The sequence below is a fragment of the Macaca nemestrina genome, chromosome 11 (genome assembly GCF_043159975.1).
Source record: "Macaca nemestrina isolate mMacNem1 chromosome 11, mMacNem.hap1, whole genome shotgun sequence".
Classification (NCBI taxonomy): domain Eukaryota; kingdom Metazoa; phylum Chordata; class Mammalia; order Primates; family Cercopithecidae; genus Macaca; species Macaca nemestrina.
Genome location: NC_092135.1, coordinates 125,145,061 through 125,161,212, shown reverse-complemented (window position 1 = coordinate 125,161,212; position 16,152 = coordinate 125,145,061). Strand labels below are relative to the sequence as shown.

Genomic DNA, 16,152 nt, shown 5'->3' with positions numbered 1-16,152 from the left:
GAAACGTTGGCTCATAAAATAGGAAACAGGATTGGAGAATAAACTAAGCCAGAAGTGTACAAAGTGGTTAGGAATAAGAGATTTAGGGAAAATAAAGATGCATTCCCTTTTTTTTTTTTTTCAAGAGAATGTGGCTCATTTAAACCAATCTAAAGCTTAGATCTTAAAAGAATAACAACTTTCTGTTTCAAGTACTGATGATAAATAGAATGGAAGCAACTAACTGTACCACCTTCTAATAAGAATCTATAGAGGATTTGCTTAAAATGAATAGATAATAATTAGCACTTGAATTATTTATATGCAAACTGATACCTCTAACTTCTGTAAATTATATTTGTCCTATAAATCTATTAAAGAAAGATATGGTATACAAATAAAAATTCTACCCTACTCCTTTTTGTAGATTTCTCCCTCATCCACCTTGTTCCATATTTTCTCATTCACTCACTCAACAAACATTTATTGAACACATTCATAGGACCTATTCTTGAACTCTGATTTACCCTTGAGCAGGGGATATAGTCACCGAAAGACATGATTGTTGCACAGTGTGGGGTGGACATCAACAATCAAGGGGGTCCTATATCATGGGGGTAGGTGAGGGGCACCTTCTGTGTTCAGCCTTATAAGCTGATGGTATTTTTATCCCAAATTTGAGAGATGTGACCCTAAACTAAGTAAACAGGCTGGCTGTACACCGAGAGGCTCTTGTCTTGCATAAGAAAGAACAGCTACTGGGTGGAAGATCTACTGATGAGATAGGAAGTTTTCCAGGCTTGGCCAGAGGCTGGGGAGAAGCTGCAGCGCTCATAGCCATCAGTGGGACAGGACTTGTGAGAAGGCACCCAGCAGATGGCTCAGTGCCCAGGAGATGCTCGATAAATTTTCCTTATCTGCTTTCTTCCCTCCCTCTCCTCCTCCGACTTTACTAAGGGCCGTCAGGAAGTGTCATTTGAAAAGGCTCTCGTTCAGACAACTTCAACACAACTCAACAAACCTTGATGAAAAACCTTAAGAAAAATTTTCCGCTGGAAGTGTTTAGTGACAACTTCAGTCAAGCCAGGCTGGTGGACGGCTCTTTGGAGAACTAAACAGAAGGTTCTGAGAGAAGGAACAGGCATCAGCGGGGTAATGTCTATTTACAGAGACGGGAGTTTTCAGTGATCATCGCAGTATAAACTTAGGTTCTGCAGAAAGGCATCAGAATGGTTGTGAAAGAAGTGACTGCAAAGCAGTAGCTGGAGCCACACTCGCCATGCAGGCCTGAGCATCGCAGGGCCAGCATTTGCCATCACGCCACAGGCGCCACGCATCCTCTTGTCTGACTGCATCTCCATTAGTAGATCCTGAAGAAACTAGAGTCTGCAGCCCCTGGGAGGGTGCAGTGACCCCAAGCAGGTGTGAGGCCTGGATTTGCCCCCATCCCATCTCTTTCCTCATCTAGGGTGATTTTACTGTCATAAAATCAAAGGTCACTTTCTATGCCAAGATTCAGTCATTCTAGGCCGTATCTGGTCATGATAGGATCAGAAACCAACAGCAGTACTTTAAAACCAAAGAAATGTTTGTGTTAATCTGTCTTGGCAGAAAGTCTTTATCGGACGAATGTGTTAAATAGTACTGGGCCTGGGTTTCCACCGTGATGACGAAGTCCGGACGCTCAGAGCTGTCTGCTGGCCCCAGCAGCGCGCCCTCTGCTGGGCAGTGCCTGCGGTTGTAGCTGGAGTGAGGACCGGTGGCTGGTCTTCCCTTCCGGTCACAGGCCTGTGGTGTGTTTCAGGTCCCTCCGGGTCACCTGGCCTGAATGGCTTGCATGGATTGAAGGGTCAGAAAGGAACCAAAGGTGCTTCAGGTAAGCACCTAATCATTCGTAACAGACTGAGCTTCAGTCAATGGTTCATGGGAGAAAGTGGTACCCTCCCCTGGTATTTCTGTACTTCATGAGATTTGGAGGCAATACTAAAAAAACTGGCTTAGGTTAGAGACACACTATTGGAGCTATTTTTAGTGCTGAAAATGACATATGAAAAGGACATTTGAGAAAACCCTATTTAAGAAGGAATGGTTGGTTAACAGTGTCTTTGTTGGTATTGCTTGGAATTTTCTGTCTACTAAAAGTGCTCTGAACAATTGCTTTAATGGAGCCACATTTCAAAATATTATCCTAACAAGTAAATAGTTGGGGATTTTAGGATTTTTGTATTGTTTTAAGTATAGTAATGCTATGTTTGACCACATGGGTCAAAATAGTACTAATAGCATCCTTTTATGGCCACTGCTAAAACAAATTACCTCCACAATTTGCTATTATTTTCATACCATAAATAGGTTAATCTTTGACAAGTGTATTTTATCTTGTTCTGTTTAATATAGTGAATATTTGTGTTACTTTCTCAGAAAAACCGCCTATGATCAGATAAAGTAGCTGAAACCTAACATGCAAATTTGAGTGACCCTGAGGAACAGGAATTGTGCTGCTAGGTTTGAATTTATTGTTGGAAAGAGGTGAAATCTTTATAGTTTGGAAGATCCAGTAATATAGTCACTAAGATTCATTTAATAGCTCCTCCAATTAGTCAGATTAAATGTGTGTTCCTTCCAAGAAAACACTGATGTCCTTCCTTCCCAGTGTGAAATTCCACAATAGTTTTAATTATGCCAGTCTCCACCTCAAATTTCAAAGGAACTTATGTATAATTACTTATTGTATCTCATTTGTTTCTACTCTATCCATTGTAGAGGTCGGAGTGTTGGTATTGCCTCCAAATTGTTGTTTTTTAAAAGCTGGAAAATAACTATAAAAGAAATAAAACTTATGGCTGGCCAGTGTGATGGGTCCTAAGAGAGAAATGGTGCAGACATTTGGATCACCATTGCAACCAGTGGTTGGTGTCTGCAGAACCAGCCACTTCTCTGCCACTATTGGGAAGTGATTCCTTTCCAGGCACTATAACAGGGACAACCAAAGAGAAGATACAGTATTAATTCTGTTTTCCCCATTAAGGTTTGCATGATGTGGGGCCACCTGGTCCAGTGGGAATGCCTGGGCTAAAAGGGGAGAGAGGAGATCCTGGGAGCCCAGGAATCTCTCCTCCAGGTCCTTGTGGAGAAAAAGGTCTCCCAGGTCCCCCAGGTAAGCTGCAGCATGCTTTGTCCTTCTTTCAATAACTAAACCAAAACCTTCCGAATGCAATGAGGCTAATGTATGATCATGTCTCTTCTTAGGGAGATCAGGACCACCTGGTCCTGCAGGTGCCACAGGAAGAGTGCCTAAGGACATTCCTGACCCGGGTCCATCTGGAGATCAGGGACCTCCTGGTCCCGATGGCCCAAGAGGTATGAGAGAATCATGACAAAGGATGGCAGTGCTCCCTTTGTTAGATGCTGCCAGCTCTGGAGGAATGTGGGGCCAGAGAGTGGCAGAATAGAAGCACTGAAGCGGCCCCTGATCAGCTTGGCAGGTGGATAAGTGAGACACAGTTAGGGTGGGACTGTGGGTAGTGGTGGGCTCTCAGGACCATATCCAGGACCAGGACTTGGCCCTGTCACTCTTCTATTTCAGCTGTGTTAGGCCCTCGCCTATTCAGGGTAGAAACTGATAAGCAAGCGTTTCTATCACCAGCTTGATGCTGACCAAAAGTCTTCAGAAGTGGGTGGCAAGTGGGAATCGCACCCTCCTTGTTGGTCTCTAGCAACTGTCACATAAACCACTGGCACTAGCCCAGAGTGACAGGATGCAGGCCTGTTGCACACAAGAAACAGTCTCTTCATGTGCTGCTGACAGTACATGTTGTTTCTTTCATCACTTCACAGGGACAAACTTTGGTAAGGAAAGATGTTGGAAGTCATTACTAAGCTGACCAAGTAGGTTTAGGCTAGAGCTGGGTTGGGAATTGGGAGGAGTGTGGCTCCGTGTGATATCTTGCTAAATGCAGGCAATTGCATTCATACAAGCTCTTAGAACTCTTCCTTAAAGACACATGCCCATCATCTTTGAATCTTTAGGATATCAGAGATTGTACACTGAAAATAATAAAGCTCTCAAAAGTGTGCTAAGAAGTACAGAAGCTAAGTAGGAATATAATTGGGGTCAATTTATTCCTATTTGTGGAAAGTAGTTTTCCATTAGGATTATAAATTTAATCGAGTGAACATTCCTTTCCCACCAGACATATTTCCTCAAATGCCTGTCCATCCATCCCTCCATCCCTCCATCCCTCCATCCCTCCATCCCTCCATCCCTCCATCCCTCCATCCCTCCATCCACCCACCCTATTAAAGCAGTAAGATGGCAATGCAAACAAAAACCCAAAATGATATTTTCAACAGGAATGACTTTGAAGGGAAGGAAGGTTTTGCTTGGGTTCATTTTGTCTAACAGCTACCAACCCATTATCTATACCATTTCTCAACTTGGTATTACGATCCATTCTATTTCATTTCTGTTGTCATTGACTTCCTTATTCTTCTAATTCTCTTTATTCCTTGCTTGCAAATCATTAAATTGTTTTTCTTCAGAAGCTGTCAAGCAGCCAGTATACACATTTGTCTTTGACTAAAAGAATATTTTTTGTCTCTTCTCTGTGGTCAGGAGCACCTGGGCCTCCAGGCCTCCCTGGGAGTGTTGACCTCCTGAGAGGGGAGCCAGGTGACTGTGGTCTACCAGGGCCACCAGGTCTCCCCGGCCCACCAGGCCCTCCAGGATACAAAGGCTTTCCAGGATGTGATGGAAAAGATGGCCAGAAAGGTATGAATGTTGTTCCGTTAAGTAGTATGTGAACACCTTGGTTATCTTACTCTTGAGGGTCTGGGGTACTGTGCCACCATTTCTATTTCCTGTGCAAACAAAGTGACTCCTTTCCAAAATGTCCTTATTTCCCCAAAGAGTCCTGAAGTTTGGGTCAAAGTTGAGTTCAAGTAAAAGGAAGAAACACAAATTCATCTTTAGGCCCTAATAATATTCTTGGTAATCTTCCAGGCCAGAACTGAACAGTAGAAATGTGATGCAAGCCACATGTGTAATTTAAAAATATAGTAGTCACATTTGAACAAGTAAAAACAAATGAACTTTCATACTTTGTGATTTAACATAATATATTTAAATATTATTTTAACATATAATTAATATACATTTATCAATGCAATAATTGAACTGATTGTGCAAACCTAGTTCCTTTTGCAAATAAGCCACTTCTTCTTCCTGCCTTTGAAATCCCATGTGTGTTCCACGCTAACAGCACAGCTCAGGTCGGACTGGCCACATTTCAAGTGCTAACTAGCCGTGTGTGGTTAATAGCTTCTGTATTGGACAGCTTAGTTTTAGACTGCTGACTTTGCTTTTTTATATTCATGCAAAGATCCCCAATCACTGAATTTCCCCACTCTTTGAGGTTAAAATATTTATTTTAATTATTTTTTATCCAACTGTAATATTTGGGGAGATCAGTTTTTGGTTGCCAGAATTTCAGATAATTTTTAGGTTCAAAGAAGCTTTCTGTTGAAAAAACATGACTAATGAGTATCCATTTTAACTCCCCCGTTTCATAAATAAGGAAGCTGGGTATCAGAAAAACAGCAGTTGAAATTTGCAAAAGGAGCCCAATAACTAGCCCCTTGCCTGAGTTCTGAACGAAGTGTGAAATAAGGCAAAAGATTAGATCACAGATAAAAATCACTGTGAGGCTGCCATGACTATAATGCAAATGGCATCTGTACAACAGTATGGAGCAAGCCTGTTCATCTATATTAGCAATGAAATCAATTTTAGAGAATGTGGCTCAAATCTACAGGTAAGTAGGCTTCCAATTATTGAACTTCAGAATTGGACTGACATGCTAACACTGTAGTCACCAAGAGAAAGGAGGAAGGGGCTGGCTAACACTCCTCCTCCTTAGTTACTCTAGGGAATAAATCTCTACCTGGACTTAAAATTCAGGACTGAGGAAATAACACACCATATGAATACGAGTGATCTACACAAGAATACACAGGGAGTTAGAAATATTGGTGGAACCACTAATCATGCTTGTTGACTCCCAGTCCAGAGAATATAATGGCCAAACAGTGCTTTACTATAAAGAGAGTGAGTTTCCTCAGTTTACCTTTTATGACTTACACAGTGAGAAATATTAGGCACCTGCAGGAATACAGTGGTGAACAAATTTAAGTAGAGTCTCTAATCTTATAAAGACAGAGTTTCCGCCTGACTCAGTGGTTCACACCTGTAATCCCAACACTTTGGGAGGCCAAGGTGTGAGGATCCCTGGAGGCCAGTATAGTTCAAGACCAGCCTGGGCAACATAGTGAGACCCCCTCTCTACAAAAAAATTTAAAAATTATCTGGGCATGGTGGTATGTGCCTGTAGTCCCAGCTACTCGGGAGGCTGAGGTGAGAGGATCACTGGAACCCAAGAGTTGGAGGCTGCAGTGAGCAATGATTGTACCACTACCTCCAGCCTGGGTAATGGAGCAAATAATAATAATAAAATTTCTTTTATAAAAAGCATAGTTTCATGTAAGATAGACATGCACACTAAGGGATATGTCAGTTTAAATCCAGTTAAGTGTCCTGAATGAAGAGCTTATCAAAAAGCGACTAAACTTCAGTTGGGATTCCAGGGAAGGCTTCCCTGAGAAAGTGAGACTTGGTCTTAACTCTAAAAAATGAGGAAGACACCATGGATATGGAAGAAGTAAAGGAACATCACATACGTTGTGCCTAAAACTAAGAGAGTGAGGAGGAGAGTGGTTTGAACTCGGCTGGGGAGGCACATTGTTCTCGGATATTGAAAGCTCTTTCCTGATTTTCCCTTCAGTTCCAGTCCGTTGTCTCCAGAGAAAGTTCAGGGTTATAGGACTTCTTTTCATTGTAATTGAGTCTTGTCTTGATCATGGAACCATTTCCTTAGTTCTTTTGGTCGATCATGCGTTTCCTTCAGAGGCAACCCGTCTAAGCCCCACAGAGGAAAGCGAGGCTCATCTCGACTCTCAGGCTAGCTATGCCCTGCATTTTGTTGGAGTGAATTTCTGAATTCAGTCTATCAAACTGTCATTGTTTTTATCTTGTCTCATTCCAGTGCCCTCATTTTTATGTTTTGGTGTTTTTAAGGACCAATGGGATTCCCAGGACCGCAGGGACCACATGGATTTCCTGGGCCACCTGGAGAGAAGGGTTTACCTGGACCTCCAGGGAGAAAAGGACCCACTGGTCTTCCAGGTGAGCTTCCAACCTGCCAGAGCGTTTTGTTTAAACATTTACTAAAATGATCATCGTTCAGAAAGTAGTTCATATTCTGAATTACTAGCACATTTTTATTATTTAAGCCTTTTCTTATATTAAGAGTATATTTCTTTCAGGCTGCACTACAAAGTCTCATGCTTGGTAAAGTAATAATTTGTTGCCAGAATAAGTAAGTTTGAAAATTAGGAATTGATTTTATATACACTTTTTTTTTTTTTTTTTTTGAGACAGTCTCACTCTGTCACCCAGGCTGGAGTGCAGTGGTGTGATCTCAGCTCACTGCAGCCTCTGCCTCCTGGGTTCAAGTGATCCATCTGACTCAAACTCAAGTAGCTAGGATTACAGGTGTGTGCCACCGTGCCTAACTAAGTTTTGTATTTTAATAGAGACAGAGTTTCACCATGTTGGCAAGGCTGGTCTCAAACTCCTGATCTCAGGTGATCAGCCCACCTCAGCCTCCCAAAGTGCTGGGATTACAGGCGTGAGCCACTGTGCCTGGCCCACATAGACTATTTCTAAGGGAAACAAATGTGTGTTCCTTTATGCAAGAGGCAAAGACTGATTGATTATTGTTTATTAGGATCGTATATTCAGTTCTGATCCCTGAATTTTCATTGATTTTCCTAGATGTTTTATTTAATATTTTTCTGTAAAGTCCATTCGTTCCTAGGAAGGGAAAAAGCTATTCAGTTTAACTCTATAGGCAACAGTTTTTAACCATAGGGTTAAATTACAACAAGGAAGAGTTGGGGAGAGAAGGGGCAAACAGACATGTGTATTTGAGATGGGCAGAAGTAATATCTTTCAAGATTTTAAATCAATATTATGGTAATGTGGCGTCAGTTCAGAATATTTTGCAATGTCCTAAGTTAGCACTCTAGTTCAAAGAATAAATAAATCACACTGCTTTATGATGTATCATAGTACAGGAGGAACAAGGGCTTATATATTGATTCTTTTTTTTTTTTTTTTTGAGATGGAGTCTCGCTTTGTTACCCAGGCTGGAGTGCAGTGCAGCAATCTCGGCTCACTGCAAGCTCTGCCTCCCGGGTTCACGCCATTCTCCTGCCTCAGCCTCCCGAGTAGGTGGGACTACAGGCACCTGCCACCTGGCCAGCTAATTTTTTTGTATTTTGAGTAGAGACGGGGTTTCACTGTGTTAGCCAGGATGGTCTCGATCTCCTGACCTCGTGATCCATCCGCCTCGGCCTCCCAAAGTGCTGGGATTACAGGCGTGAGCCACTGCGCCCTATATGTTGATTCTTTTCACATTTCCTTTCTATGCATACCCTATACTTGGCAAATTAATATGAAATTTTCAGAAGCTTTTAAATGGATAGAATTCCTACATGCATTAAATTAGGGGATATTTGCAATAAGAAATCAACTAGAATTTTATATTGCTCAAGAGAGTTTCATTTCAAGTCATCCTACAGATGAAAACTCCATTACTAAATCATAGCTGCTCCTGTCAGGCACACTGATGTGGACTTTTTATGTAAATAGATGCTGCCATTCTGCTTGTCATTGATGCTGCCTCAAATTATTATGCATGTTCTTAATCTATTTCATTTTTGTCCTAATCCACAAATTTACAATCTCTTTGCACCCTGTGAAAATCACGGCCTGGCCTTGTTTGTCGTCTTCGGATTCCTCCAGGTCCCAGAGGTAAGCTTTGCTATAAAATTGGTAATTTCCCCTCACTCTGGTTTCTAGTCATTTCTGTACTTGTCCTTTTTCCTCTGTATGGGTGAGCTAAACTTTGTTACATTTTTATAGATGGGGTGCTCTAAGGATATTAGGCTGCAGTGCTTTGCTTCCTCGTTACAGATATAGTAACCTCATATTAGAGCATCCTAACACTTAGCCTCATTGATAGGTTGTCAAGGCAGCGTAGATCCTTAGCCTACATAGTTTCAGTTTGGGCATGAAGTGTGTGGGCTTTCTCTGTCAAAGGTTATAGTACATACCAATGTAAGTTCCTTTTTTAAATTCTACAATATAAATACATAGAGCATCCCTAAAATAAATGGTATACACAACATTAAAAAGTGGGGCCTCACCTCCCAGTAAGGGGCTGTGACAAGCCTTCCCTATTACACCCTCAAGTCCATTTTTAAGGAGCACATTTCTTTGTGTGTTAAAAGGAAAATGTTCACTTAATGCTCTGCAATGTAAAAACAACATGTTATTTTGTGCCTGGCATTTTCAAAGGAAATAAAAAGCATTTCTCAAAAGAGAAAAAGAAAAATTGTGAGTGCTTGCATTTGTTCTTTCCAGGCCTCTGTTATTAGCCCTAATGAAAACTGCTCTGAATGCAGACACCATGTGTTACTTTTAAGGTCTTTAGAAGAGAGATGTGAGCCCCTCAACCCCCTTTTTTTTTTTTTGAGACAGAGTTTCGCTCTGTCGCCCAGGGTGGAGTGCAGTGACGCGATCTCAGTCACTGTGAGCTCCGCCTCCCGGGTTCGTGCCATTCTCCTGCCTCAGCCTCCCAAGTAGCTGGGACTACAGGCGCCCACCACCACGCCCAGCTAATTTTTTATATTTTTAGTAGAGACGGGGTTTCACCGTGGTCTCAATCTCCTGACCTTGTGATCCGCCCGCCTCAGCCTCCCAAAGTGCTGAGATTACAGGTGTGAGCCACCGCACCCGCCCCACCCCCGCTTTTTATTTTTCAGCTTCTGACTTATTAGAAAGTAAAGAAAAGCAAAATCAAAATTAAAAAAAAAAGTCCTGGTATTTTCAATGCTTATATTTAAAGATTAAACTCTATTTGTTGTTTTCATTTCAATCCTGTCTCTCTGTGATTGTAAGTATAAAGTCATTTCAAGAGAACATCAAAATTCTAAATAGGAAGCACCAACCACATGCTCCCACTTTCTCAATTCCGTTGCCACTGGGAAGGGCCAGACATTACTGAGGGAAAATAGGAGATGCCTCTATGCATCTCTGTCAAGTCACCTATAGTAGAAAAGCCAAGTTTTACATTAAACTGTACGTATTGTAGAAATACATTTGGCCCTGTGTTGCTTGTGGTTTTATACCATATTTTACATGGGGTTAAATTCCAAATAGCTCATAAGAATTCCAGGTCATTTTACACAGGCCCAATAAGTATTAGGAGGCTAAAACTTTGTTGTTATGCCACATTTTGTTAAGGATTTTCTTACTGCTTTATGATTGATGTTCTTGAAATTATTTCACACTTTTGCATACATTTGAAGAACACCATGGCTAATCAGATGATATCTTTTATTTTTATTTTATTTTTTTGGTGACAGAGTCTTGCTCTGGTGCCCAGACTGGAGATCCCACCACTGCACTCCCAGGTTCAAGCAGTTTTCCTACCTCAGCCTCCCAAGTAGCTGGGATCACAGGCATGTGCCACCATACATGGTTGATTTCTTGCAATTTTAGTAGAGATGGGGTTTCACCCTGTTGCCCAGGCTGGTCTTGAACTCTCAAACTCAGGCAGTCCACTTGCCTCAGCCTCCCAAGGTACTGGGATTACAGGCGTGAAACACCATGTCATACCTTTAAAAATATGTTTCATTTCTGAGAATTTGTTACCCAGATATTGAGTTCCTGATGCATCTGATGAGATGGTTAAGAACATGGGTTTGGAGCTAGAATGCTCTGGATTGCAATCCAGACTCTGCCATGTGTAAGCTGTGTCACCACAGAAGTGTCACTTATTTGCCTGAGCCTGCGTGTTTTTTTTTTTTTTTTTTTTTTTTTAAGACAGAGTCTTGCTCTGTCGCCAGGCTGGAGTGCAGTGGTGTGATCTCGGCTCACTGCAGTCTCCGCCTCCTGGGTTCAAGCTCTCCGCCTCCCGGGTTCAAGTGATTCTCCTCCCTCAGCCTCCCAAGTAGCTGGGACTACAGGTGCACACCACCACGCCTGGCTAATTTTTGTATTTTTAGTAGAGATGGGGTTTCACCATGTTGGCCAGGATGGTCTCGATCTCTTGACCTTATGATCTGCCCGCCTTGGCCTCCCAAAGTGCTGGGATGACAGGTGTGAGCCACCGCACCTGGCCAAGCCTGAGTGTTCTTATCCATAACCTTCTCATAACAGTAGCACATAGACAGTCTTGTTGGGAGGATTTAATAGTAAAAGCATTCAGCACAGGGCCTGATATATGATAAAGCATTCAGTGAGTCTTAGCTGTTATCATTATTTTTCAGTGTTATTATTTCTTATCCCTGTGTGATGTTTGCAGGATGACTGAATGAAGCTTTATTAAAAATGTCTTAAAGACGTGAAGGTAAAAGAAAAAAAAGTCACATCTTTAGTATAGTGGTTTTCTTTCTTCTTCTTCTTCTTTTTTTTTTTTTTTTTTTTTTTTGAGACAGAATCTTGCTCTGTCATCCAGGCTGGAGTGCAGTGGCACAATCTTGGCTCATGCAACCTCCGTTTCCTGGGTTCCAGTGATTCTCCTGCCTCAGCCTCCTGAGTAGCTGGAACTACAGGCACTTGCCACTACACCCAGCTATTTTTTTCTTTTTTTTTTTTTTCTTTTTAGTAGAGATGGGGTTTCACCATGTTGGCCAGGCTGGTCTCAAACTCCTGATCTCAGGTGATCCACCGCCTCAGCTTTCCAAAGTGCTAGGATTACAGGTGTGAGTCACTGTGCCCAGCCTGTGTTTTTCAAAGTGAGATTCCCAGATCAATGCCATCAGCCTCCCTGGGAACATGTTAGAAATGTACATGGCCCCCACTTCAGACCTCCTGACTCAGGAACTCTGGTTTCTAACAAACTAGCGACATGATTCTGAGGAGCTACAGTCAGAGTTATAGCTTTACAACGGTGCTTTTCAGCCCTAATGGACCCTGGAATCACCAGGGGACTTAAACAAACAAACAAAAACTACTGACACCCAGATCCCACCCCCAGAAATTCCTATTTAATTAGTCTAGATGGGGCCCCAGTGTTAATAAGTACATTTGAAAAGCTCACCAGCTGAGTTTATTATGCAGCCAATGATGAGGACACTGCTCAGGCCACATCCTATTATCAAGTAAACCAGTATTTCGGGGAGTGGGACCCAGGCGTCAATATATTTCCACGACTCCCCTGGATAAGTCCAATGTTCACTCAGGGTTGAAAGTCACTGCTTCTGAGCCTCTAGCAATCCTGAAATTCTATGTGAGTGACTGACACTATGGCAACCCATGTGGCACTGCAGTGTAGAGTAAGGACTCAGGGACACATGAAGCTGAGCTTTAGGAACCCACCAGTCCCTCTTGCAATGCCACCTGTGGCTGCTACTCCAGTAAAACATGGCCCAGAGATTGGGTAATCCTGTGAGGGTCATCACGTTGCTGCATCATCCGACCTTCACTGTTTCATCCTTCTGCTTCCTCTGATACTCCATTCACTCATTCGGTCAGTCCAACGTTCTGGAAGTCTTTTATGCACCCTCCAGGAAACAAGACAAATTCCTGCCTTCATGGAACTTACACTGGATTGTTGAACCTTTACAAACATTTATACTAAAATTTATACTAAATGTGAACTGAATTTCAGCATAGAGTCAGAAGTCCAAGTTTAACCAGAGACTGTAGAAGGAGCTCGTTCATAAGCCCGTGTGAATCCATTACACAAGCGGTAATTCCAATTTCAGGTGAACCGGGGCCACCTGCAGATGCGGATGACTGTCCCCGAATCCCAGGGCTTCCTGGGGTGCCAGGCCTGAGAGGACCAGAAGGAGCCATGGGACTCCCTGGAATGAGAGGCCCCCCAGGACCAGGTATGAGCCGCATGCTGATTGTTCATTATTTTAACTATATATTGCTGAAATGAAATTCTAGATGTTTTATTTTGTAGCTTTTGATATGGAGATTAATAACTAGTGAGAAGAAAACATGTCTTTCCCTTTGTAATTTATTTCTACCTTGATCCAAAGTACATCAATCATAGGCTAACTGGATCCACATATCCCTTCTATTTTTTTATTTTATTTTATTTTATTTTTGAGATAGAGTCTCACTCTTTTGCCCAGGCTGGAGTGCAGTGGTGCCATCTTGGCTCACTGCAAGCTCCGCCTCCCAGGTTCACGCCATTCTCCTGCCTCAGCCTCCCGAGTAGCTGGGACTACAGGTGCCCGCCACCACGCCCGGCTAATTTTTTATATTTTTAGTGGAGATGGGGTTTCACCATGTTAGCCAGAATGGTCTCCATCTCCTGACCTTGCGATCCTCCTGCCTTGGCCTCCCAAAGTGCTGGGATTACAGGAACCAGGATGTTCTCTTTCCTTTCACCCGCCACGGCCCCACTGTGATTTGGGTTCTTTTTGGTTCAGGGAATTGGAAGCAGAGCTGAATCTTGCACCATTTGTTTTTCTTCTGGTTCCTCAGAACCAAGAAGTTAAGTGCTCAAGAGATGTCCCTCTCAACAGGAGTCAGACTGGTTCTTAGGTGGCGGCCAAAACAGCCCTGGAGCCTTCCTCAAATTAATGTGGGGTTTTCGTTGTGTGTGTTTGTTGCATTGCATCTGTGTTTGTGCACCAGGTTAATTGGGTGTTGGTTGTAGCAACTTCTTTTAACGGCTCGTCAGAACTGGGAATTGGGCCAGTCGTTACTTAACTCACCTTTCTTGATACTCCTTGCATGGATAAAGTTCTGTCAGTCGGTATTACTGGTCACTCAACCTTGTTTTAAAACCAAGCTGCCTTATTATGTACATATTTGCAATATCCAGAGCTGGGTCCCTCCAACTTACAAAAATAACTTCCAGGTCAAAGATGTGACCTGTAACTGGGTTCTGCAAATTCAATTCAGTAAGTACTTCCAGACTCCCTCTACTCTTTGTAAAGTATGCTACTAGGTGGTGTGAGTGATACAAAGATGAATAAGATGTGTTTTTGCCCTCCAGGGTCTCATAATCCCATGAAAGAAATAGCAGAATATAAATAACTTAAAGTAATGGTAGATTATTACACAATTCATGTTAAAAAGGAGATGCAGGCCGGGCGCGGTGGCTCATGCCTGTAATCCCAGCACTTTGGGAGGCCAAGGTGGGTGGATCACCTGAGGTCAGGAGTTTGAGACTAACCTGGCCAACATGGTGAAACCCTGTCTCTACTTAAAATACAAAAGTAGCCAGGCGTGGTGGCAGGTGCCTGTAATCCCAGCTACTTGGGAGGCTGAGGCAGGAGAATTGCTTGAACCCAGGAGGCAGAGGTTGCCGTAAGCTGAGATTGCACCACTGAACTCCAGCCTGGGCAACAAGAGCAAAACTCCATCTAAAACAAAACAAACAAACAAAAAAAGAGTTGCAAGTTGAGGAGCCAGAGTTGTTCAACAGGGAGATGGTGGGAGCACAGGCCGGGCTGATTGGCCTAATAACCAGGCATCTAGGAGTCAGCAACATCTTTGTTACTGTAACTGTGGTCCTGGTTTAGGAACTAGCAGCAACTCGGTCCACCCCAGACCTACAGAATCAGAATCTGCATTTTAGCAAGGTCCCCCAAATAGTGGCATACATATTCAAATTTGAGACGCCCCGATCATTATATGAATGCACTCCTTAAAGATTCAGCTAAGAGGAGAACCTTTTTAGCAAGACAATACTAGCTGCAGGTTAAAATCACCTGCAGGATCTCGAAAGACTATTGGTGCCTGGCCTCATCTCAGACTAATAGAATGTGGAAGGTGGCAAAGCCTGAATGTCAGCATTTTTCAATGCCCCCCAAGTGGCTATAGCAGGTTGAAATGCACTGCTCCACCTCAACATCAAAGCTGAGGTGAGAGGGGTGGCTGGGGTCACCCACTGTGGTGGCTTTGCAAAATAACCAAAGAAAGTAACTGGGAAGAGAAGAATATGTGAACGGATCAGTTCTTTACCCTTGAACATGATAGTTATCTCTGACATGAACAAGAACAAGATTCTCTCTCCATAGACTATGAGCTTCTGAAAGAGGGTCTAGTGCTTATGTGGCCCAGGTGTGCTCGCCTGTGATGTCTAATTCCTCCTGACTTAGGGTTGCATGGGCTCATCAGCTGCACGTGGCCACAGGAGGGCCTTCCCTGGGTTCCTGTGCCCTCTCTTCATTGGAGCCACTGACCCTGCCTGCTGGAAGTAGGGACACTCCAAGGCCACCTCTCTGCCATCTACATGATTATGATGTTTTTTACAAAGTGCCCCGTCGTTCTGGTGAAGCATCGCCTTCTCTTCCTATGTTCTCAGCATGTGGCTCAGCTTCCCTGGGGCTCCTTTTTGTCCTGTGCACCCACTCCCAAGCCCTTACTTTCTTCTGGGTCCCCTCTTCTCTGATAGGAGCCTCTGGGTTCCTGTTACAAAGGACCTCTCTTCCCCGCCATGTATTCCTCGGCCTTGTCTATGCCCGTTGGCCACACTGGCTGTATTGGCCATCCTATCCAGTTACTGAAGAGTGATAGTCTATTCTAAGGGCCTAATGGCCAGCCCTGGCTGACCTGGGTCATCTGCAGGCCATGTTGCTCATTCTCCAGCATTTCCTGAAGGCATTTTTTCAGCAGGGTGTGAGGGGCCATATATACCACTCCAGCCTGGGCAACAAGAGTGAAACTCCGTCTAAAACAAAAACAAAGCAAAGCTAAAAAAAGGAGTTGCAAGTTAAGGGTGTTGGGAGAATGGGATGGGCAGAGGTTAATTCCAGTGTGGAGAACTGCAGGACTGCTAGGACTCCAGCAAGAGCTGGTATTTGAGGATAGCCTTAAGGAAAGGTAGGGCTTATATACCACCACCATATATACCACCCTCAAGATCAAGTGCCATAAAGAAACAGCTGCCATAAAGAAACGGCTGCCACTAGAAAGAACAATGTTCACTTAAAATGACATTGTTGGTATCTTCCTCTTTTCCCTTCCAAATCTTCTCTTTTCTGCTCCTTTCCCTCCTCCCCGCCACCCTCAAGTAGACA

At 43.2% G+C, this 16,152-nt stretch overlaps 1 protein-coding gene across 1 annotated transcript in view; it reads left to right on the top strand.

Annotated features, from left to right (window-relative positions):
* LOC105473978 (collagen type IV alpha 4 chain) overlaps window positions 1-16,152 on the top strand; it is a 152,909-nt gene that overhangs the window by 123,785 nt on the left and 12,972 nt on the right. The window contains 7 exon segments of the mRNA XM_011728273.2: window positions 1,784-1,855; window positions 3,008-3,136; window positions 3,229-3,339; window positions 4,595-4,750; window positions 7,112-7,219; window positions 8,903-8,911; window positions 12,874-12,999. Coding sequence (XP_011726575.2) covers window positions 1,784-1,855; window positions 3,008-3,136; window positions 3,229-3,339; window positions 4,595-4,750; window positions 7,112-7,219; window positions 8,903-8,911; window positions 12,874-12,999 — 711 coding nt within the window.